We start from the raw sequence: 22617 nt of genomic DNA, 5'->3' as shown, positions 1-22617 counted from the left end.
TAAATTTTATAGCTTTTATATATATATATATATATATAAAAGTGGGCCTGGCCTATTTTTTTTTAAATATTTTATCTAAGGTAATTTTTTGTAAATTATATTATATAGTTGTGACTTAAAATATTTTAATTCAAATTTAAAACACAAAATATTGTAAAGCGATATTCAAAGGAATGCGTTATAAATTTTTATTATTATGACATTAACAAAACATGGCCCAATCTTTCATAGTCTCCTCCCCCCCCCCCCCCCCCAATGGAATGAGCACAACAAGCTGCTAATACCACCATTGAGAAGAAAAAGAAACTAATCAAGATGTGCCAAAATACAAGTTACATATTAATTTTACATGGTATCTCTTACAAATTTCATAAATCCATCAAGGTTCGGAGGAATTTCCGTTGGTGGTGGCGGAAAAGAAGCTTGTTCATCACCGCTTCCGGGCGAAGCTGCATCCTCCGCAAGTTCAGCTAGCATTTTTTCGTAAGCTTCGTCTACCTCTGGTTGTGATTCAGCAAGTCCAAAATTTCTTCGTTCCGAACGGATCCAATCTCTGAAAAGTACTAATTTTTCCAAGCTCTCCCTCATAGACGCTCTATAATCACCGAGTTGAAGTCTTGCTTGACTGAAAGCGCTCTCTGATGCCACTATTGAAGCTTGAATGGTTAAAATATCTCGAGCCATCCTTGAATGAATCGGAAAGTATTTTTCTTTGTCCTTCCACCATTCCAAAAGATTAAATGAGCCGTCGGGATTCACTTCCTCAATTCCCTGTGACAAAGAAACTTCAAGCTCATTTAGTTGTGAACAATCACTAGTGCTACAACCTTGAGAAACCCTGAACCCGGCACAAGCAGTAAATGCTCTTACTCCCGCAGTTCTTTTAGATGATTGAGAACTAGAAGAAGAAGGAGTTGGAACATTTGGTCTAGCATTATCTATTAAAATTTGATAAACACTATAAATAGTTAGAGCATTTATTTTAATTGAGGCTTGTGCGTCCGAAAGTGTAGACAACTCCTCATCTTCAAGTGCTAAACCATTATAAATAGATTGATACCAATATTGAGGACCTCCTAATTTCATAGTAGGATTTAATAAGGCAGCAACACCATAAATAGGGGGAATAGGGAAAAAATATTTTTTAAATTTCTTTCTCATAGAATCAATAGCTTGTTCATAAATTTCCCCACCCTCTGAAAAATAAGCAAACAATTGCAAGTTCTGCAAGATAAACTAAATAGTTAGAAATAGTAGGATAATATTGCCCAGAAAATTCATATGTACAACATGAAATTTTTCTGAAAAATCTACAAGCATTTTAACATTAGCCCAATCCGCATTTGTAAGGTTCTCATCATCAACACTTACATGAGCATTAAACGTTGAGTTTATGGGGTTTCTATATTCATATGCAACAACTAAACTTTCATACATGTAATTCCATCTAGTTGGACAAAGTTTAAGAACCTTTCTTTCTCTTAGGCCAAATTCATCGCATCTTTTAAAATATTCTCTAAGTCTACTTCTATGGTTTGAATAAAAAAGCCAGTGAAGAGCCATTTTAACCTTTTCAATTTCAACATTTAAAATTCTCATACCATCACCACAATTAAATGATAAATATGACAAATACATCTAACATGAAAATGTCACTAAATGCAGGATTTAGTGTAGTGGTAAGCAAGGCTACAACATTAGTGTTACTAGTAGCATTATCCATTGAAATTGACATTATTTTATCGCTAATACAAAAATATCTACAAATATCCGTAACCGTGCTAGAAATAAACTGCTCTGTGTGACGTGAATTAATTATTCTATAAGCAATAATGCGCTTTTGCATTATCCAGTCCTCATCAATCCAATGACTGGTAACAGTAAGATAATCACAATCATTACCACTTCTACCGATATCAGTAGTAATAGCAACACGACAATTAATATGAGTAAATAAATAGCACAAATATTGTTCATATTCATATTCATGTTTATATTTATAAATATCGTTCTTTACGGTTGTGCGAGGCCATCATTTATAAGTAGGATTAAAAACTTTTCTAATATAATGCACAAAGTGAGGGTTAGACGGAAAACTGTAGGGTAAGCACATAATAGTAACCATTTTTGTCAATTCTTCCCTATCTTTTCTTGGGTCATAATATAAAATACCACCGGTAACAGTGTTAATTCCCGGTTGAAATTGATTTTACCTGGTACTAGGGTCAGGCTGACTAGGTAGACTTGTCCCCCCGGTCGCAACTTTCATTTGAAGATATTAAACTTTATCTTGAGGGTGTATCATTATGTGTCTCCTCAAACTTCCCGTCCCCCCCTGAGTAACATAGTTAAAAGCTAACTCTTTGCCACAAGTTTTACATTTAACTTTATTTTTTTCTCTTATTTGAATAAAATAAGGCCAAACAAGAGATGTTTCGGCCCGTTTAGAAGGTTGTCTAGAAAAAATAGGGGTAGTAACAGGGGGGTCAGATGGGGCATCATTTGAATTAGTTGGGTTAACTTCAGCAACAGGACTAGTGGGTGTATCGTCATCCGGTTGCGTTTCATCCAAATCTATTTCCTGCTCATCTTCTTCATCAATAGTTGGATTACCATAAAGAGAATTCATATATTCATGACCTAAGTGTTCACCACCTCCAACATTATGTGCATATTGACTCTTAGTAAATTGTAATAAAGTATTATCATTATCAAGAATAGGAGCAGGTGGAGAGCGGGTATGGGGTTTGGGTAGGGGAGCCCGGGAAATTAGAGGAGGAATAGATTGGCCACTAGATTCATCACTCTTGAATTTTCCCTTATTTTTACTAAATATTTTTTTTAAGGAATAGGCCATCTTAATTATAATTATACAAAGTAAATAAAACAAACAAAACTATAATATTAAAACTAAAGAGGTGGAACGAGTTTACCGAATTGACGAACAACTTGTTGAAAATTAATTATCGTTGAAGACTTGAAGACTTGAATACTTCAATTCACCAACTTCACAATTTTTCACACAAATTACAACAATAAAGTAACCAATTATAGAAGAAATTAGAGAGAGATTGATGATTTTGTGAGAAAAATAAAAGAATGAGGGGGTATTTATAGTTGAAAATAGGGAAAAAGTATAATTATAAAAAATTTGGGGTTAAAACAAAGTTGGGGGAGGGACGAGGAGGGAGGGGGGGGGGGGTTAAATGGCTATTTTACAAAGCCTAAACGGCCATTTTTGCAGGCCAACGACCATATTTTAAACCCCCCAATGGTTAGAATTTTTTTTGGAATTTTTTTTTTAAATATAGCCGTTGGGCCCGTCTGGGACCGGTTGAACCGGCCTACTTAGCACCCGGTCCCGGGCCCAACGGTCCGGTCCTTGCGTGCTTCTTCAAATAACCGGCCCACTTAGCAGGCCACCCCCTGATCCCGGGCTTAAACGGTTAGGCCCACTACCCTAATGGGCTCGCGGGCTTGGGTCGGTCCCGGGCGTAACCGGCTCACATGCCAGCCTTAGCTGAGAATAATCGTATTTTATTCCTCCTATAATTGTCCTCCACCACATAGTTTCATAGCATATCATAATCATCTTTTGAGGTAAAAGGACACCCTCATTAGGGAATCTGGCCAAAGACATCACAATTGATTATGTATCTTTCAAGTATTAAGCATGCTTCTCAATATTATTTAAGGTAAAGGTCACTCTCTTTAGCTGTCATTTTGGATTTAGAGTCGACCGTTGTGGTTTTTCTTTGCCATCAACATTTAGAGATAAAGATAATTAACGAATCAAATTAAAAGATAATCATCTTTAATATCGTTTACTTTAGCCGGACAAAGATTGAAAAGTATTGGGCAAAATCTATAAAGGAATAGTTACCAAAGGTTGATACCTTATTTATTTTAAATAAATGCCTTTTTAAAAAATTATATTCCATAGCTATCTTTTGATTGTTTATAGCCAAATATCTATTTATGGTTACCTCTAGGCTTAAGCCATAAAATAAGCTTTATATTATTTTTCTCTCTCCACTCAAATTTCTCTTATCCCTAACCAAAAGCTTCAGCCAAGGACCCCTAAAAGAGCTGCCCACCCCCAATCTCTCACCCACCAGCAGCCCCATGTCGTTCTCATTCTCTTCAATGGAGGATAGATCTCCTCCTTCTTGAGAGAGCAGCAGCCGTCCTTCCCATTCCCATTCTCCAAGAACGCCCAGCACTCCACCCCTCACAAACCTGATCATCCGCCCACCTTCCTAAGAGAGGATCATCATCCTTGAATTCCAAAAAGAAAGCTGATAGCAGCCGACTCTATTAACAACCTCCAGTTGCCACCCCAAGAAAAGGGAACAAACAGCAGCTGCAAAAAAAGAGGAACGAAGACGACAGAGTTTTGGGGCTGAGCAACTTGAATTTTCTGTTAATATATTTCAATGTATCTCCCTGTATTTCCATCTATTTCATTGTATTCATTGTCTTTTTTTTCATTGTATTTCAATGTATCTCGCTGTATTCCATGTATTTCATTGTATTCACTGTCTCTTTGTATTCCATGAATGTATTCATATATTTTTTTAATTAATATAATTTATGTATTCAGATGTATTATATAATTTCTCTGAAGATTGCTATATTTTTGGGGTGTTTTTCGGTTGAGAATCTTTTTTATAACTGGAAATACAAAATTTGTGTGTTATAATTGATTTTGTTGAGTTATATTAGGAGTCTATTATGTTAATTGATTCACTTTTCATTTAAAAACAGTGTAATCCCCTTTTTTCACGCCGTGAATACAGTCGAATACAATAATCTGTCCAGTTATAATTCCATATTTCACGCCATGAATACAATTGAATACACTCGAATACAAAAATCTGTCTAGCTGTAATCCCCTGTTTCACGCCTAGAAATGCTACTATATTCATGAATACAGTAGCTTAAATACATCGAATACACTCTAAAAAATCTGAAAACACAGCTATAGGAAGTAATATAGTAAATGGTACTTATTTTTTGAAGCGATAAAAAATATAAATTTTTCAAAAATAGTTTATCTGAATTTGTTTATAACAACAACTATATTGCTCTCACAATCCTCCTCTAGTTTTGGTCCGCTTTTTGAATCATAAATATCATAAATGCAAAGGTATATTAGAGATGTCCATAATATTTGGATTTGTTTAATTATAGAATACTTACTTTAATCTCGACGGTAAAGTAACTCATATTAGCAGCTCATACAATCGTGAATTTGAGCCTCTAAATTTTTTTATTTGATATATTTATTCCGGGAAATGTTTTCAGTCTCCTCCTGTGGTTGTTGTTGTTGATATATTTATAGCAAATGAATGATATGCATTTATAGAGATAAATAAGTAACCTTCTTTTCAAGTGTTAGGAGAAAATCATGTAGAATGAGCCTTTTCATCTTCTCTTTTTCTTTAACACTAGAGATCCCTCCTCTCCCAATTTCTTCTTCAAAAATTACAGGCCAAAATGGTAAAAGGAATATTGAGAATACCCAAATTTAAAACCTCTACACTAAAATAAAATTTTATACTAGAAGTCCTAATATTTATAGTCCTAATAACCCAGCTCAAAAATAGTAGTTACAAAAGTGGGTCTTGATGAATGTTATTATTGGATTAAGAAGTTAAAATTCCCAACGCAATGAATATTGGGAGAAAGAAAGAATAATTTGATTTTGGATTTACGTTGAAAAGTTGATTGGTATTGAAAGTTTGTCTGTGGGGAGTTGGGGTTAGATGCTGATGGAAAGAAAGAACATAAAAAAAGGAAGAAGAAAAGAACATTAAAAAAAAAGGGGGAAAGAAGAGAGAGAATAAGATAATCATCCTCCTCCTAGTTTGATTTGACACAAAATTTAAGAAAAAAAAGAAAACTTTTAAAATATGTGATCACAAAATATATCCAGTACATTAACATACTAATAAGGAAAATGTGTTATTTAAATTAAAACGGAGGGCAGTAGAGAAAAACAATAATAACATATCCCGTATATTCCCACATGTATGGTAATAGTGTGTACGCGGAAGAAAGAGAAAAAGAAAAAAAAAAAATTATGTTTTGGGATTTTCACGCGTGCTCAACAGGTGGTATTAAACTTCAAATTAATACATGGGGTTATAGGACCCCTTAATCCAGGGGGTTATAGGACCCCACAACAAGTGATATTTTGCTATTCCATTCTGTCTGGTCCAGTTCATTATCATTTGGCTAGCGACAAATGGATAGTAAATCCAAGCAACAGGAGCACATGATTAAAGCACATCACTTACTATAGTTATTTGATATGGTTTTGTGATGTCTTAAAACAAGTGGATCTTTTTGTAATTATTGCAGGTGATTTTAGTTTTCCGCTATATTTCCCAACTTGATACCTGAACAAATTGAATGTTCGAAAATTGTATTGGCCATAGCAAATAGTGGTTGAATTAGTTATTTTTGCAACTTATTTTAAATTTGATATTGATTTGGCGCAACTTACTGCTGATAGTTGGTTCAGATGCACCCTTTTATGTTCTTTTCATACTTTTAGCTCTTGTTAATTATTTGTTTGAATAAGGATTTTATTTAATCAAGTATACAAGAAAAGACTAAAGAAAGAAGAAGGGTTTGGACTGTTGGTTGCAAAAATAATTGTCGTCGTGCCTGCCGTTTTTCGATTTGGGTCTTCAGCCTTTCACTGCTTCAGTGGTGAGGTGGAGGGAGGGAGTCCTATTTTTTTAATTAATCAAGTTTACATAAAAAAGAGAACGAGGAAGAAAATTTTGGTTGTTGATTGCTAGAAAATTTCTAGGAACTCATTGTTTTTCGAGGAACTCATCGGAAAAAAAATTTGCATCAGAAAAAATGGAGTCCTTGAAATTCCGACCACCATTTTTCAGCTTTTTCTCTTTCTCCCACACATAAATCACATTTTCAAGAAAAAATTATATGGAAAATGCATAAGTACCCCTCCTGACCTATAATCGGATTCTCAACTATACACTCTATCTTTGCGGGGATTTTATAACCTCCCCCCCCCCCCCCCCCATTTTAAAGTCAAATAAATTCAGCCTTAAAGTACCACAACCAAATTTTTGTTGGTCAATGAACCACACTCGCTTGAAACATTAGATTTCAGCATTAACAAACCCTTTTTTTTTCCTTTTCCTTTCCCTTTTCTCTTCTCGTTACCCTTGTCACCACCAACAAATCGGAATAACAAACATTCACTCATATTTTTCTTTTTCTGCTGCTACGCTTCTTTAAATGGCTATTATAGTAGAAGATTTTTGGATGGTGACTATAATTGGTGATTGTGGGTGGCATAAAGATTATGGATGTTATAATTAAGATGCGAATGATGATGTAAAATATGAGTATAAGTGTGTCTGCTAGGTTAAAAAAAGACTTTTTTCAGTTAAAATTTCAATAACTCCATTTTTTCCAGCATGGGAAGATTTTTCGATGATGAATTTTCCCCAAATCTGAATGTATTTTGCTTTGCTTATGTATAGATCCTTTTGAGAGTTTAATTTGTGTATGAAAAGGATAGAAAAAGGAAGAAGAAAAGCAGAATAAATGGAAGAAGAATAGTTAGACAAAGTCGTCGACGAGTGACTATTCGCCGGAATTAGAGAAGAAACGAAAAAGAAGTATAAGAAAAAAGACAAAGAAAAAGGAAAAGAAAAAAAAAAGAAATTATATATCTCACTAAAAAAATGTAAAAAAAGAAAAAGAAAAATCTGAAAATCGTTTTTTCTTGCTTCTTAGGAGAGTGAAATACACAGACTCTGCCACGTAAGCTTTAAGGGTGCAAATAATTCTACAATAGTTTAGGGGGTAAAGTGTATAGTTGAGAATCCGGCTATAGGTAGGGGTACTTATGTATTATCTCAAAATTTATACATATATAAAACAAAACACACTCAGATCTGGACAAAAATCTGTCACCGGAAATTTTTTCTTGCCGGAAAACTGGCATCCTTGAAATTTCAACGACCACCATTTTGTTCAGCCGGTGACCAAAATACAAAGAAAGAGAATAGAAAAACAAAAAAACAAAATAAAAACAATAATAGAATGATAAAAAATAAGAAAAAAGGAAAAGAAAAAGAAGAAAGAATAAAAAAATACTAATAAATATATATGGGACAGTGCGTTCACTTGTCAAGAATTTGGTTGTGGAAAGAGAGAAGTAACATAAAAGAAGAAAAAGGAGTGAATTGTAGAACTAGAGATGGCTGAAGCAGCAGTTTCCTTTGTTGCAGAGCGGCTTTTTGATCTGCTCAAAGAAGAAGTTGTTTTCCTGAAAAATGTGCAGGAACAAGTTGAAGGAGTGGGAAACGAGCTTGTTCGGATCAAGTGTTTCCTGAAAGATGCAGATATGAAGCAAGTGGAAGAGCAAGCCCTGGGTATCTGAAATCAGATCAGTTGCCTACCATGCTGAGGATGTGATTGAAATATTCATCCACCAAGTTGCATCCCTAGAACGAAAGAGCTTCATTAAGTGTGCCCTTTTCCCTAAGAAACTATATTGGCTTCACAAAGTAGGGAAAGAGATTGAGTCAATTCAGAACAGAATTTTTGAAATATCCAACAGCCGGGAGAGATATGGCATCATGTCATATCAAGGGCTCGGAATTGGGGAAGGGTCGAGCACAACACGTGAGAAGATGCGTGAATTGCGACGCTCCTCTCCTTTGGTTGCCAATAAGGATGTTGTTGGCGTAAAGAAGCATGTGAACGCCGTCGTGTCAATCCTTCTAAGGGAGGACAGACGGCTTCGTGTTGCTTCAATTGTGGGTATGGGTGGCCTCGGTAAGACGACTCTTGCCAAAGAAGTTTACAACGAAGCTCACATCAGAGACCAGTTTGACTTTCAGGCATGGATTTATGTATCCCAAGATTATAAACCCACAAAGATCATCAAGGAACTCATCTTACAACTGGCAAATCCAGAAGAAGATAAAGTTAAGATTGTGGAAACAATGGACAAATTGTCAGAGGCTGGATTGGAGGAAATGCTCCATAGGCGCTTGGAAGGAAAACGCTATCTGATTGTTCTAGATGACATCTGGACCAAAGAAGCATGGGATCTTCTTGCTAGGTCATTTCCAGACAATGATAAGTCAAGTAGATTGCTACTTACCAGCCGCATAAAGGAGGTTGCTTTGCACGCAGATGCCCGTACTATACCGTACGAACTTAAAGTATTGAATGAAGAGGAGAGCTGGGAACTCTTTCTCAAGAAATCATTCCCCGAGGAAAGAGAGTGTCCAGAGGACTTGGTGGACGTTGGGAAAGAGATTCTGGAAAAATGTGATGGCTTGCCACTGGCAATCACTGTCATAGGAGGCCTCTTAGCTGGGAAGAAGAAGCAAAGAAGTGAGTGGGAGAGGGTAAAAAGAAACCTCAGCTCACACCTTGCAGGAAGCCAAACTTATGGCGTATCCGCAATTTTGGCGTTGAGTTATCACGACTTACCTCCCGACTTGAAATCTTGCTTTCTCTATTTAGGCCTTCTCCGAAAAGACAGAGACATTTCCGTGCAGCAGCTCAAGCACCTATGGATTGCCCATGGTCTTATTCATCAAAATCTGGGAGAACCACCGAGATTAGAGGACATTGCGGAGGATTATCTCGATGAGCTCATTGGCAGAAATATGGTTCAAGTGATCCTAGTTAGAGCAGATGGCAGAGTTAGAAGTTGCCGGCTCCACGATCTCCTGCGAGACTTTTGTATCATGAAAGCAAAGGATGAAATATTTCTCCAGGTCCATGATCAGAATGCAGATAATATATCTACTGTCCTGTCTGATCAATCTCGACACCATGTCCTTTACTGTCCACTCGAGAGGTACAATTATTTGGGAAATTCAAAAACGTACATAAGATCTCTTCTGTCCTTTGATTCATCACCTGCTGAACTATTCCTTGATCGTATTTGTACAAGTAGTAGTTTCAAACTTCTCAAAGTGCTATACATAGAGTCTCCTGGTTTAAATGTTATCTCAGATAGTATCGGGAAACTACGTTGCTTGAAGTACTTAGGCATAGGATGGAAGACACGCATAAAGATGCTTCCCCCTTCTATAATTCGGTTGAAAAACTTGGAAACGATTGATATGCCCATGTCTAGGTATTATTCTGTAGTAATTCCAAATGTCTTGGGGAAGTCAGAGAATCTGCGGCGTCTGCTTGGTTACATAAATTCCCCGAGCCAATTGAAGATTGACCTACCCAACAATCTCCAAATTCTAGGCAGCATAGCTGTTAAGCACTGGATGCATAATGAAAACCTGACAAGAATGACTAATCTCCAGAAAGTTGGTTTACTCATTCAAGATGATCATGACGTAGACATGGATCGATTGTGTGATTCACTTGCGGAGCTTAAGAACCTTCAGTCCTTGTGCTTGGAAGTAGAGGGTAGGTCGCAAATTTCTCTGGTTGCTGGTTTATCTAAGGTGAGTCATATTGTGAAGCTTAAGTTGAAGGGACGACTAGCCTCAATGCCAGCTCAACCTTGTGTATTTCCACCCAACCTTTGTCAGCTGACTTTGGTGAACTCCATGCTCCATCCAGATTCAATCCAAGTGTTGGAGAAGTTAACCAACTTGTCAGTTCTAAAACTAGTTCAGGCTTTTAATTATAGAAGGACAGCTATGACAGTCCAACAATATCAGAGAATGGGTTTCTGAGGGTGGATCAGCTAATGTCTATTCAAGAAATGAATCTAGGGAAAGGTGCAATGCCAGAACTAAAGTTCCTGCAAATCTTCAAATGCTACTCGTTGAGGATGCTCCCACAAGAGTTGCCATCATTGACCAACCTTGAGAAGCTGGAGATTCGAGGAATGCCTGAAGAATTTTGTGCTAGGCTTCAAACTTCAGATTTTCACAAAATCCAACATATTCCCAATGTTGTGGTTGGACCTCCTAGTGCAAAAGAAGATGAACTGGAATCTCTGAAGATTCTTGCTTTGCGTGAGCGGGTCGGGTTATCGTTCATGGCATATACGGCAGCAATAAAGTTCATTGATCAGAGCATGATGACGAATGTCAATACTGATTGATTCATTTTACGTTACTACTGTATGTTTAATTTCTTCCACCAAGGAATGTGATTATTACCAGTTCGGGTGCATGTAATTCTTTTTATAAGTAGGGACTATATTTTTAGACCATCAAATGAAAAGGGTCGATCATATCTAGGTCTTCTTTCTGTTTTTTGCACTAGAATTGAGTGTATTTGGTACGACGACAAAAAATTCTTAAGAAAAAAGTTTTCTAATGTTTAAGTTATCTTACGATTTCGAAAATGTTATCTCCACGCCAACTCTTTCCTGTCAAGATAGGAAAGTCATTCTCTTTTATTTGTTTCAATTAATAAATATTTAGACGATGTTATTAACCTGTAATACATAAGTACCGTCTGAACATTTTCTGCGGCACTTTATAAATGGATCGGATATTGCAACTATTCCTATTCGAGGGTAAATAAAGCCAACTAGAGAATCTCCTTGGTTGCAAATTCCATTTCATTACAATTTCTGGTATACAACGATAGCCACGTCAACTTAGCACTATTTATCAATTAGACGCCTAAACTTGGGGTCAAACCTGTTGAACATGACAACTAAGGCTTGCTCACTTGGTAAAGCACCTCCACTAACGGTCGTGAATTCGAGTCACGCTGGAGGGGAAGTGTAGAAACATTATAGAAAAAAAAAACAAAAAAACTGTTGAACATCTTAAGTTATCATACATGTGCCTATTGTTATATTTTTCGTGTTTTTGCAAAATATTTCTGGGAAATGTATTCTTAGTCGCTTCCAAAAATAATAGCTGATAAAATATATATTTTTTGTATATATTAATACATATAATTTCATAGACTTTAGCTAACGAATGCATTTAGTTTCGACCGACCGGCTAATTTGGTATTGTACCCAGTATTTTTTTGCCTTCTGTTGAAAACCATGAGATGGTCTTGAACTTAAAGTAAACCAGAAAAGGTAGCTTTAAGATTATAAAGTCCTAATTAGCAGACAAGTTTAAGACCATGCAACAAGAGAGGAGCTCTCTTTTAATGTTCTAATCAATTCACTTCCAACTTGTAAAACTTTGGATTATTAGGAAATATTACGACGACGCAACTAAAAAAAAGTTTCAGGTTTCCCTGCAATATAACAAAAAAGTGGTCAGCTACAGACCTTTAACAACTGTAAAAGCACAAGCACAACAACAACAACAACAACAACAATAGCATACCCATTATTATTCCACACCGTGGGGTCTGGGGAGGGTAGTGTGTACGCAGATCTTACCCCTACCTTGTGAGGATAGAGAGGTTGTTTCCAATAGACCCTCGGCTAAGGAAAGCATAAGCACCCCATTCTTTTGTGAAGCATAAGCACCACATTGAGGATAGGGGTCTTTTGTAAAAGCACAAGAACCTGAGAAAAGTGAAGGATCTTTTGTTACAATAGAATTGTTACATTGGGGTCTTCAAGTAACTATATTTATAAAATAATGTGTATAAACTTAGACTGAAAATATCATCTCGACAAGTTAGTGCTGTTTTATGGAACCAAATAGTTCCTCGAATGAACGTTTAGGGGCATCAGTACGAGCTACTATCTCCACGACTTTGTAATGAGATTCTGGATGGAGTAATGCCTCAACTGCTACTTCAGCTACCTGATCTCTAGATATTGAGCCTTCATATAGGGTATCCTACATATTTTGAAGGAAAACAACGAGCATCTTAGGAAAATCAGGTTCACACATACAACTAGATATGGAAAACAACAATGAGATAGTAAGCTGCATACTGCTACCTCTTGTTCCATAACGATGTTTCCTTGAGGTGGATCGTTTTTCAGCCCACCAGGCCTTACTATAGTGTAGTTGATCCCAGATCTCCGAATATATTGTTCAGCTTGGAGTTTTGCTACCAATGTCAGTCCAAGAACATTGAGAAATACATATGCTGGATTAAACAACTGGCCCATTTCAGCCCCATTGACCAGAATGGAGCTAATAAGGATGAATCTATTAACACCAAGTGTTCGGCATGCTTCAACAAGGTTCACTGTGCCAAAGTTATCAACCTGAAAAGATGGGTGCACTAGGGGTTAAACAAGCATAATAGAAGGACAACACGTCAAGATTCAATAAGAACTACCAAAACAGTAATCAATATAGTGGACCAACATGTCATAATCAATGACGCGGAAGAGCTATGAATATCTGATAAAACTTTGCTTCATAAATTACGAGAGTAATTAGTACAACCAAGGGAAAGTCGTGGGAACGATGATCTAGAAAGCAAGATATCAACAGAGGCCTTATTGGCCACACTAAAAGAGTAAAAGAAACTTAATAGAACTACCAGACAAATAAAGGCAAGCCACTGAAATGGAAAGCTGATATGTTTTTGCACTCTATACATCATTATGGGACATTCTCCAGTCTCGCTCTACAGTTCTTTTGTTGAAAGCAAAAACCGAGAAGCCTCTCGACATTTCTAGTGCCTTAAGAATTCAACACCTAAGCAAACATCAGAACCTAGATGATGTTTGCTTCATCTTTGGAAGGGATAGATAAGCATACAGATTAACTTTCATTGAAGCTCCTAATGATTGTTCCTTATAATCCACTAAATTTTCAGCCATTATGTTCGAAGTGGCTTTGCAGAACCTCAATCACATATGACTTACAATCCAGCAAAAGGCTAGGAAAGGAATTCAAGTCTGATGTTCTTTTACTTTCATAAGCCTGAAACATGATTCTTTTGAGTTTCAATGATACGTGGTCTTCCGACAGTAAATCCATTCCCAATTCAATGTAGTAGGCCTTAACCAAGCCTTTCTCGATTGCTGTTTTCCAGGCGCTATAACAAGGATTCTTATAGAGCTAAGGTCTTAAAGGTGAAATTGGGATACCAATATTTGAATTTGAAATTGCTTCAGGTAAACCTGAATTAACTTAAAGGGCAGCCAAGGGTGGTATAACAGAACAAAAAAGCAACAAAAAAGAAGGAAAAAAAACAATTGACACCAACAACCCCACCAGAGAAAACAGTTGTTACTATCAGCCGACTCACTTGGATTCTGAGAAAAGAATGAAGATGTTCTCCATATACGAAAAAATGAAATTCTTAGTAACATGAAACTGTTCATCCCTCCATTTTCTTTTTCTGGAGGGGAATGGAGTTTCTTTAACGTGAAATAGAAAATCTACCATATTCAGTTTCAGCAGCACTCTCTTGTGGTAGCATACTCACAAAAGTCTCCATTGTGAGTTTTTAAAGACCAATAATGACTTGGTATAATTTCTCTCAATGTCCAGGAGTGAGCCCATGGTAGCACTCAAGGAAAGGGTGTTATCGTGTTAAGAAGCTGCTCTAACTGATATTAGATTTGGACTGTCAACAAGACTAATCCGGATTCCTTTCTTTTGTTTTCATTTTTCTATGGCTCTTTTTCTTTTTCCTTGGAGCAGTACGCCTATCCTGCAATCCATGTTATCATAAAGAACATCCACAAGAATCAAATAGTACTTGGTAAAAGAGAAAAAGAATAAGCATTATTTATAGAAATGATAAGTAAATTGTCGTTGCGCAATTAAAATTGAAAGTGTCTCATGAAGATATTATCTCTTTCAAACTACATACTGATAAGTAGGACCAGGATACCAAGGTTGCAAACTAACCTTCCACGGAGCCAGAAAATCCAATGAACGCCGAAAACCTGTAGCACATATTACTGCATCTGAATCACTGCCAATGGCATCGGCTAGCCTTGCTGATCCCTCTGTGACATCCGCTTTCACCTGACAATAACATAATATAGTTGATTTCACGAAACAATAATTCAAAACATATAAATGGAACTGAACAATTATACTCCATAGTTAGCTATTCGCTAACCCTTCGAAAGTAACTTTTCCTTGATCTTTTCTATACATCTGCAATATCTTTTTTTCAGAAGGTAAAATCTTATTAACTTTATGCTAAATGATCATGTTTCAAAAGTTTTGATGTAATCTTCAATTTTAATCAATTTCTATTTAAATTACAACAAGTATTACCTGAATTCATCAACCAAAACAAGCTATTTCAGAGGATGAAGTATAAGCAGGAAATCACGCAGGGAAAAAAGATTACAAACTTATTCAAAATGAAGGACGAAAAAGCAAAAAGAATTGGACAAATAACCCAAAATATAATAGGTGAAATGTAAAGGCATTTCCCCTATTAAACTAGGCCCTCTCTGTGCTTAACATTTGACCTGTAAACTACCATACTTTACTACTGCATAATCAACTATTGATTGAGCAATAATCATTTAATTTCTATACAAAATTTAAGAAATAAAAATAAAACAAAACTCACAATCTGAAGGTCAGAGTTTGGAGCCGGTAAGGTTGATTTAGCTTTATCAATATCAAGAACCCCAGCCTTGACAGCAAAACCCTTAGCCAAAAGCTGCTCAACAATCCTCTTCCCAGTGCTCCCAGTTGCACCTGCAACAAATATTCTCTTCTTTTCACTGATACCCACTTCCTCTTTCCCTTCAATTTCACCTCCTTCTATCTGTAATCACCAAAATAAGAAAACCAAAATGACAAATTACCTCACAAAGTACATTTTCTTGAAAATTGGAAGGAAAAGATGTTACATGTTTTTAGAGAAAGAGAGTTACATTTGCTGCTCTGAGATGAAAAGAGTGAACTTTGTTGTCAAAGAGAGTAACAGAGTGCGGTTTAGAGGTAAAAGAAAAGGTTTGAAACAGAGAAGTTCTAAGGAAGCAGAGACCAGTGGCAGTAGCCATTGATATTTTCTAAATTGGGCCGTGGCAATTAGTGTAAGTTTTCAGTTATATTGCCATTATACTTCTCCAACTTGTTTGGTCCCAATTCCCCAAGAATCGTTATCTTTTTTTTTCTTCGTTCTATCTTTTTGTCTCATTTTCTTTTCTTGTTTTTCAATTAAAACAGTTTTTTTCGTTATTCGATAATTAATATGGAATTAAAATTGCACTGGTTTTTAATTAAATGGAAAAGATACTAATTAGTCATATTCTTATGATAGATTTGCATCTTATAATATTTTATGGAAGTTCAAAAACTTATTTTCATTATATATTATTTCATCTTTACTGTCTGTACAATTTGAATTATTTGGTTTGTGCACAACTTATGTTGAGATTATAATTGCAGGTCATAATGCCTAGATTAAATAAGAGTTAGTACCCTCAAATCCGCCTAAATTATACGATCTTTGTCAGTTTTCTACCTAAACTATCGAGTGTCTCCGGAAATCCCCTGAACTATATCCCCCTTTCATAATAAAACCCCTCGTCTCATTCTTACTAGTGCGTATGATACACGCTCCAAAAAAAGTATAAAACCTGCCATGTGGCATGCCACGTGGATAATTAATCTAACTAATCTTAAAATGGACTTAATTAGCCTACAATAATTTAATTACGTTGTAATTTATTTTGAGTGGGTTTTACTCTTTCTATTCAATAAGTCAGTCATTTACTCTCAGTAAAAAAAAATATCTCTCATCAGAGAAGAACTCTCATCGGACCTTCGATTTCTTTTCTTTAAAATTAGGGTTTAAGAATATCTTCCTCCGATTGTTGCTAGTTGCTACCATCGATTTCTCTTCTTATTGTGTTGCTGCTATTTCGAATTGGGAGTAAAGGTAGGGTTTTGCTGGTGAATCATAACAAAATTAGGGCTGTTTTGCTGGTGAAATATCTTCCTCTGATTCTTTGAAGATTCTGAAGATTATTAAAGAAGATTGCTTCAATACAGGTTTTATTCTTTATTCCCTATTAATTTTGTGGCGAAATTATGATAGGTAGGTGCTGCGATTTAGTTCGTAGTAGAAAATTTTGGGTCTTTTTTTGAGGTGTTACATCTTTCTGCTTGTCGATGTTTGTTTGTCGAATATATAGTTGCATGCATGCTGCTTGTTGTTAGTTTTAGATTTCGAATCTTTTTATGTTAGATTAATAAGGTGTTCTGTGTTTTTTGCCTTATTTTTTGCTGTTTTTTATTGTTATATTAGGGTAATGGCAGACAAATATCTGAATTTGAGATTTCATATTGGTGGTATGCTTGTGAGTGAGGTAGGGCCAATTTATGTTGGGGGGAATATTGAATATACCTTTAATGTGGATACGGACAAACTGTCTATTCCAGAAATTGTTGATTATGCCAAGGATTTTGGGTTTACCAATGTAGGAAAAATGTATATTGTATCTTCTAAGGGTGGCAGTTTGGTAGAATTGAAAAATGATAGGGATTTGTTGGTACTTGCTGAGCTGTTAAGTAATAAGGATACAATAGATATTTATGTATGCCATAGGGAGATAATGTGGTCCAGAATAGCCATGTGACTAGTGGGGTCGTTGAAGAATCTTCCAGTAGGATTGTTGAAGGTTTCAATGCACCTTTAGGTTCCCAAATTGAAAATATTGATTGTAGTGGTCAAATAGAACCCCATGAACAGTCATATGTTGTAGAAAAAACTTCCTAGAAACTCCTTAGTAGATGAAGATGATTCTGACATAGAAGATGAAGACTTAGAGGAAGATGACATAGGTAATGCTGCAGAAAGTGATAAATCTAGCAGTTCTAATGATGAAGAGCATGAGGCTGATTATAGTAGTGATGTGCATGAAGAGTTGACATAGTTAAAACAGATTTGAAGGCTTATAAAAAAGAAAAAAAGAACACCAAGAAAGAAACTTGTTGCTAAGTGTTTTCTTGGACCAGTTGGGACAGAAGTGGTAACATGAAAGCAAGAAAGGAGAGCAAGAGGGTAATGTATGATCCAAAATGGAAAAAGGTGGTTTGGCAACTTAACATCGTCTTTGAAAATGTATATAAGTTTAGGGAAGTTGTCACCAGGTATGCAATAGAAAGAGGTTGTGAGCTCGAGAAGATTACAAATGATAAAAACAGTGTTAGGGTAAAATGCAAAACTAGTGGATGCCCTTGGTTGTTGTTTGCAAGCAGAGAGCCCAAATCTGTTGATTTCATTATCAAAACTTATAATCCTAGGCATAACTACAACAAGACCAACACAAATTCAATGTGCAATACCAAGTATCTTGCAAAGTACTATAGAAGTAGGATAATTTCACAGCTGTGCATAAAGGGTTGGGAGATGCAAGATTTGCCAAGGGAGGATTTGGGTTTATATGTTGGAAAAAAATTTTGTTTGAAGGCTTGGAAACAAGTATTGAAAGAAGTGATGGGGATCATGTGAAGGAGTTTGGCAGGATTTATGATTATAGAGATGTGCTCCTTCAATCAAATCCAGGAAGTACATGTGTGGTAAAAGTGACAGATTCTGAAGATGAAAAAAAATTATTTCACTCCTTCTATATTTGCTTTGCAGCAATGAAAAGGAGATTTATTGAAGGGTGCAGAAAATGTATTGGGTTAGATGGTTGTTTCTTGAAGGGAATATCTAAAGGAGAGCTATTTGTTGCTATTGCAAAGGATGGGAACAACCAAATATTTCCAATAGCATGGGCTATAGTTGGGACTGAAAGTAAAGACACATGGTGTTGGTTTATAAGGATATTGAAGTTTGATTCGGAGATCAATGATGAAGGAGCAGAATTGACAATCATTAGTGATATGCAAAAGGTATTAACTTATTTAAACTAACAAGATATTTATTTTTAAGCTAACAGTATCTTTTTTTAGACTAACAATGTCTTATTTTGTAGGGTTTATATTCAGCAATTCAAGAATATCTTCCTGAATGTGTGCATAGAATGTGTGCAAGACATATTCTAGCTAACTGGCAACAGAAACGGAAGGGTATTGAGAGAAGAAATTGATTTTGGAGTTGTGCAAGGTCAACTTATGAGGCTGAACGTAAATCAGACTTGGACAAGCTAAGTAAGCTAGGTCACAAGATCTGTGAAGACTTGGTAAACTACAATCCTGAGGAATGGAGCAAAGCAATGTTCAGAACTTCTTCCAAGTGTGACATTATGGATAATAATATGGCTGAAAGCTTCAATGCTTGGGTTTGGGTCCTAGGCACAAGACAATTATTAGCATACTTGAAGAAATTAGGATAAAGGTAATGAATAGGTTCACCAGAGTAAGGGCATTTGCAGATACTTGGAATGAAGGCATGTTGATACCCAATTTTTCCCTGATATATTTTTAAAATGCCTATATACTTTCAAAATAGTGCATGAACATCAACCAGTATTTTTCCATAATTTTTAAAAGGATTTTAATGAATTTATTCCAACATTTTATTATCTAAATTATTACTAATTGCATCACAAATAATTTTATAATGATTTATTGCTTGATTTTTATCATTTATCTTTATATTAAGCTTTAATCATTTTATGCATAAATATNTGTAGCAATGTCAGCCATAACGCCATTCCATACACAAGCCATTCCTTGGGATTACACCGCCGAGGCAAGAAGGAAGGGAAAAACTAGGTCTGGAGAAGCAATTGCAGCACAGGGTATGACCAGAACCGGCAGAATTTATACTCCGGAGCACTTAGTTGAATCAAATAAGCAGGCCTCTGGACGACCTATTGAAACTGGGCCCGATGATCTCTGGCGGAAGATACAGGCGAAAGAATACTCAGTTGTTGATCAATTAAATAAAACACCAGCGCAGATCTCCATTCTAGCTCTACTGCAGAGCTCCGAGACACATAAGAATGCCCTGATGAAGATACTGAGCAAGGCGTATGTACCCAGTAACATAAGTGGAGGAGAGATGGAAAACATGGTCGGGCAGATATTGGAGAGTCATAAGATCACTTTCCACGAGGATGAGTTGCCCCCTAAAGGTTTAGGCCACAACAAAGCATTGCACATCACTGTGCAATGCGAAGACTATTTCATCACCAGGACTTTGATTGATGGAGGGTCCAGCCTCAACATTTGTCCATTGGTGACCCTCAGAACATTGGGGAAGAGTCTACATGAAATCAAGGATAGGGCTATCAACGTCAAAGCTTTTGATGGTTCCCAAAGGTCCACTATTGGGGAGATCAGTCTATGTCTGCAAATGGGACCAACTTGGTTCGATGTTGATTTTCAAGTAATAGACATCCCAGCATCATACAACTTATTACTGGGACGACCTTGGATCCACTCCGCTGGAGCTGTAGCATCAACCCTGCACCGGGCAGTGAAATTCGAGTGGAATCACCAAGAGGTGATTATTCATGGCGACGGTAGTAACCCCATATACAGTCTCCAGACCATCCCAGACATCGGAGGAAGAAGGAAGCTAGGCGGAGAAACCTACCATCACATTGAGCGAGTCAACGCCGTGGACAAAGATAAGTGGTGGGATAACAAGATCGAAAGTATACTGAATTGGAGAGGGTATGAACCTGGCAAAGGGCTCGGAAAGAACCTCCAGGGAATCACTAAACCTATCAAACTGAAGAAACATGGCACCACTTTCGGGTTAGGGTATGGATATACTTGGCAAGAATTCAGGAACTGGTCGCCACCATGGCGCGGCCCTTACTACCCGCTGGAGCACCCAATACCCCGCCTGGAGCAAACTTTCCAGCCAGCAGACATCATATATGGATCAGAGGAAGATGAAACATTGGCAGCAATGAAGAACCTATTCTTGGAAGATGACAATATGGACTGTTGTGTCATTTTCGAGGAGGAGGGGGAGGAAGGCCCTTCCATACAAGCTGTGAGCCGAGGAGCATGCCTCAATAATTGGTCCATCAGAACCACCAAGGCCCGGAAAGTTTCAGGGTAGCAAGGCTGAACAAAGCACTATGCATTATCTTTTACTTTTTTGCTAGTTGATTTCCCTTCAGTATTATCTTTAAAATTTTGAAAAGAGCTTCGATGTTCAAAATGATTTTGGAATTTATCAAAGTATCTCAGTTTCTTATAATCTCGCTCTTATTATTTTTCTCTATCATTTATTTTATTTTACACAGCATTACTATTACTTATCTTGATGAACCAACGAGTGTGACATGCGACGAGGTAACACAACAAACGGATATAGACTCAGAAGAGGATGAGATACCAGAAGAGATCGTTAAAGAGGTCGAGGACTTTGAGAATAGACCTAAGTCTAACCTAGGCGAGACTGAGGTCGTCAACCTGGGGAATACAGAGAATGTCAAGGAAACGCGCATCAGTGTTCACTTGTCACCGTCAAAAAAGGAAGAGTACACATAGTTCTTAAAAGAATATGAGGACATATTTGCCTGGTCGTATGATGATATGACCGGTCTCAGTACATCTATTGTAGCTCACAAACTGCCAACATATCCAACATGTCCGCCGGTAAAGTAGAAACTCAGAAAGTTCAAGCCAGATATGAGTTTGAAAATCAAGGAAGAAGTTACCAAACAAGTCAAAGCCAAGGTCCTCAGGGTAGTGGAGTACCCAACATGGTTAGCCAACATTGTGCCAGTGCCAAAGAAGGACGGGAAGGTTAGAGTCTGTGTCGACTACTGGGACCTCAACCGGGCCAGTCCGAAAGACGACTTCCCCTTACCGAACATAAACATCCTGATCGACAACTGCGCCAAGCACGAGCTGCAGTCATTCATCGATTGTTTTGCCCGATATCATCAAATATGGATGGACGAAGAAGACGCGGAGAAAACGGCTTTCATCACGCCGTGGGGAATGTATTATTACAAGATGATGCCGTTTGGATTGAAGAATGCTGGGGCCACCTACATGAGGGCCATGACTACTATTTTCCATGACATGATACACAAAGAGATCGAGGTATATGTAGACGACGTCATCATCAAATCCAAGAGAGCCACTAATCACATGGAAGATTTGAGGAAGTTCTTCAACAGACTGAGAAGGTACAACTTGAAACTGAATCCCGCCAAATGTGCATTCGGGTTCCCGCCGGAAAACTGCTTGGATTCATCGTAAGTCTCCGAGGAATAGAACTGGATCCGTCAAAGGTTAAAGCCATTCGGGAATTGCCGCCCCCAAAGAACAAGAAAGAGGTTATGAGTTTCTTGGGGAGACTCAACTACATCAGCCGGTTCATAGCCCAGTCCACTGTCATTTGTGAACCAATCTTTAAGATGTTGAAAAAGGACGCCGCCACTAAATGGACTAATGATTGTCATCGACAGAATCAAGGAATACCTGTCAACGCCGCCAGTCCTGGTTCCGCCCGAACCGGGTAGACCGCTATTGCTCTACCTTGCAGTACTGGATGGGGCATTCGGCTGTATTTTGGGACAACATGATGAAACAGGGAGAAATGAGCAAGCCATCTACTATCTCAGCAAGAAGTTCACCCCGTATGAGGCTCGATATTCCCTGCTAGAGCGCACGTGTTGTGCTCTGACTTGGGTAGCTCAGAAGTTGAGGCATTATTTCTGTGCCTATACCACTTATCTCATATCAAGGATGGATCCGCTAAAGTACATCTTTCAGAAGCCCATGCCCATGGGCAAGCTAGCCAAATGGCAAATCCTGCTGAGTGAATTCAATATTGTCTACCTGACCCAGAAAGCGATCAAAGGGTAAGCACTGGCCGATCATCTTGCCGAAAACCCCGTGG

At 37.2% G+C, this 22617-nt stretch overlaps 3 protein-coding genes and 1 long non-coding RNA gene across 4 annotated transcripts; 2 read left to right on the top strand and 2 right to left on the bottom strand.

The window, feature by feature from the left end:
* The first annotated feature begins 7971 nt into the window (after positions 1-7971).
* On the top strand, positions 7972-11224 carry LOC109241150 (putative disease resistance RPP13-like protein 3). Its single transcript, XM_019407873.1, has one exon. It carries the CDS (start codon positions 8631-8633, stop codon positions 10710-10712), a length of 2082 nt encoding a protein of 693 aa, XP_019263418.1. The 5' UTR covers positions 7972-8630; the 3' UTR covers positions 10713-11224.
* A 309-nt stretch (positions 11225-11533) lies between these two features.
* LOC109241149 lies at positions 11534-12316 on the bottom strand. The gene is made up of 2 exons (XR_002070187.1): positions 12285-12316; positions 11534-12192 (listed from the first exon to the last, which is right to left on the bottom strand). It is a non-coding gene; the product is annotated as an uncharacterized LOC109241149 (long non-coding RNA).
* Positions 12317-12470: 154 nt separating this feature from the next.
* LOC109241147 (uncharacterized protein At2g34460, chloroplastic-like) lies at positions 12471-15923 on the bottom strand. The gene is made up of 5 exons (XM_019407872.1): positions 15722-15923; positions 15412-15612; positions 14730-14849; positions 12854-13126; positions 12471-12749 (listed from the first exon to the last, which is right to left on the bottom strand). Exons 1-5 carry the CDS (start codon positions 15848-15850, stop codon positions 12585-12587), a joined length of 888 nt encoding a protein of 295 aa, XP_019263417.1. The 5' UTR covers positions 15851-15923; the 3' UTR covers positions 12471-12584.
* Positions 15924-17829: 1906 nt separating this feature from the next.
* LOC109241141 lies at positions 17830-18889 on the top strand. The gene is made up of 3 exons (XM_019407862.1): positions 17830-18166; positions 18265-18692; positions 18776-18889. Exons 1-3 carry the CDS (start codon positions 17830-17832, stop codon positions 18887-18889), a joined length of 879 nt encoding a protein of 292 aa, XP_019263407.1.
* Positions 18890-22617: the final 3728 nt, after the last annotated feature.

This window comes from Nicotiana attenuata, unplaced genomic scaffold (genome assembly GCF_001879085.1).
Source record: "Nicotiana attenuata strain UT unplaced genomic scaffold, NIATTr2, whole genome shotgun sequence".
NCBI classification, from domain to species: domain Eukaryota; kingdom Viridiplantae; phylum Streptophyta; class Magnoliopsida; order Solanales; family Solanaceae; genus Nicotiana; species Nicotiana attenuata.
The sequence above is the reverse complement of the archived record's forward strand: the minus strand, read 5'-3'. Positions and strand labels throughout refer to the sequence as shown.

Excerpts from the sequence above, each read along its gene's own strand:
- LOC109241147 (XM_019407872.1), bottom strand. The coding sequence starts at position 15,850 with ATGGCTACTGCCACTGGTCTCTGCTTCCTTAGAACTTCTCTGTTTCAA. Across the intron at positions 14,850-15,411 it reads CAAACTCTGACCTTCAGATT|GTGAAAGCGGATGTCACAGA; the intron begins GTGAGTTTTGTT and ends TGTTATTGTCAG. Across the intron at positions 12,750-12,853 it reads ACATCGTTATGGAACAAGAG|GATACCCTATATGAAGGCTC; the intron begins GTAGCAGTATGC and ends CAAAATATGTAG.
- LOC109241150 (XM_019407873.1), top strand. The coding sequence starts at position 8,631 with ATGTCATATCAAGGGCTCGGAATTGGGGAAGGGTCGAGCACAACACGT.
- LOC109241141 (XM_019407862.1), top strand. The coding sequence starts at position 17,830 with ATGAAAGCAAGAAAGGAGAGCAAGAGGGTAATGTATGATCCAAAATGG. Across the intron at positions 18,167-18,264 it reads TCTTGCAAAGTACTATAGAA|GCTTGGAAACAAGTATTGAA; the intron begins GTAGGATAATTT and ends TTTTGTTTGAAG. Across the intron at positions 18,693-18,775 it reads TCATTAGTGATATGCAAAAG|GGTTTATATTCAGCAATTCA; the intron begins GTATTAACTTAT and ends CTTATTTTGTAG.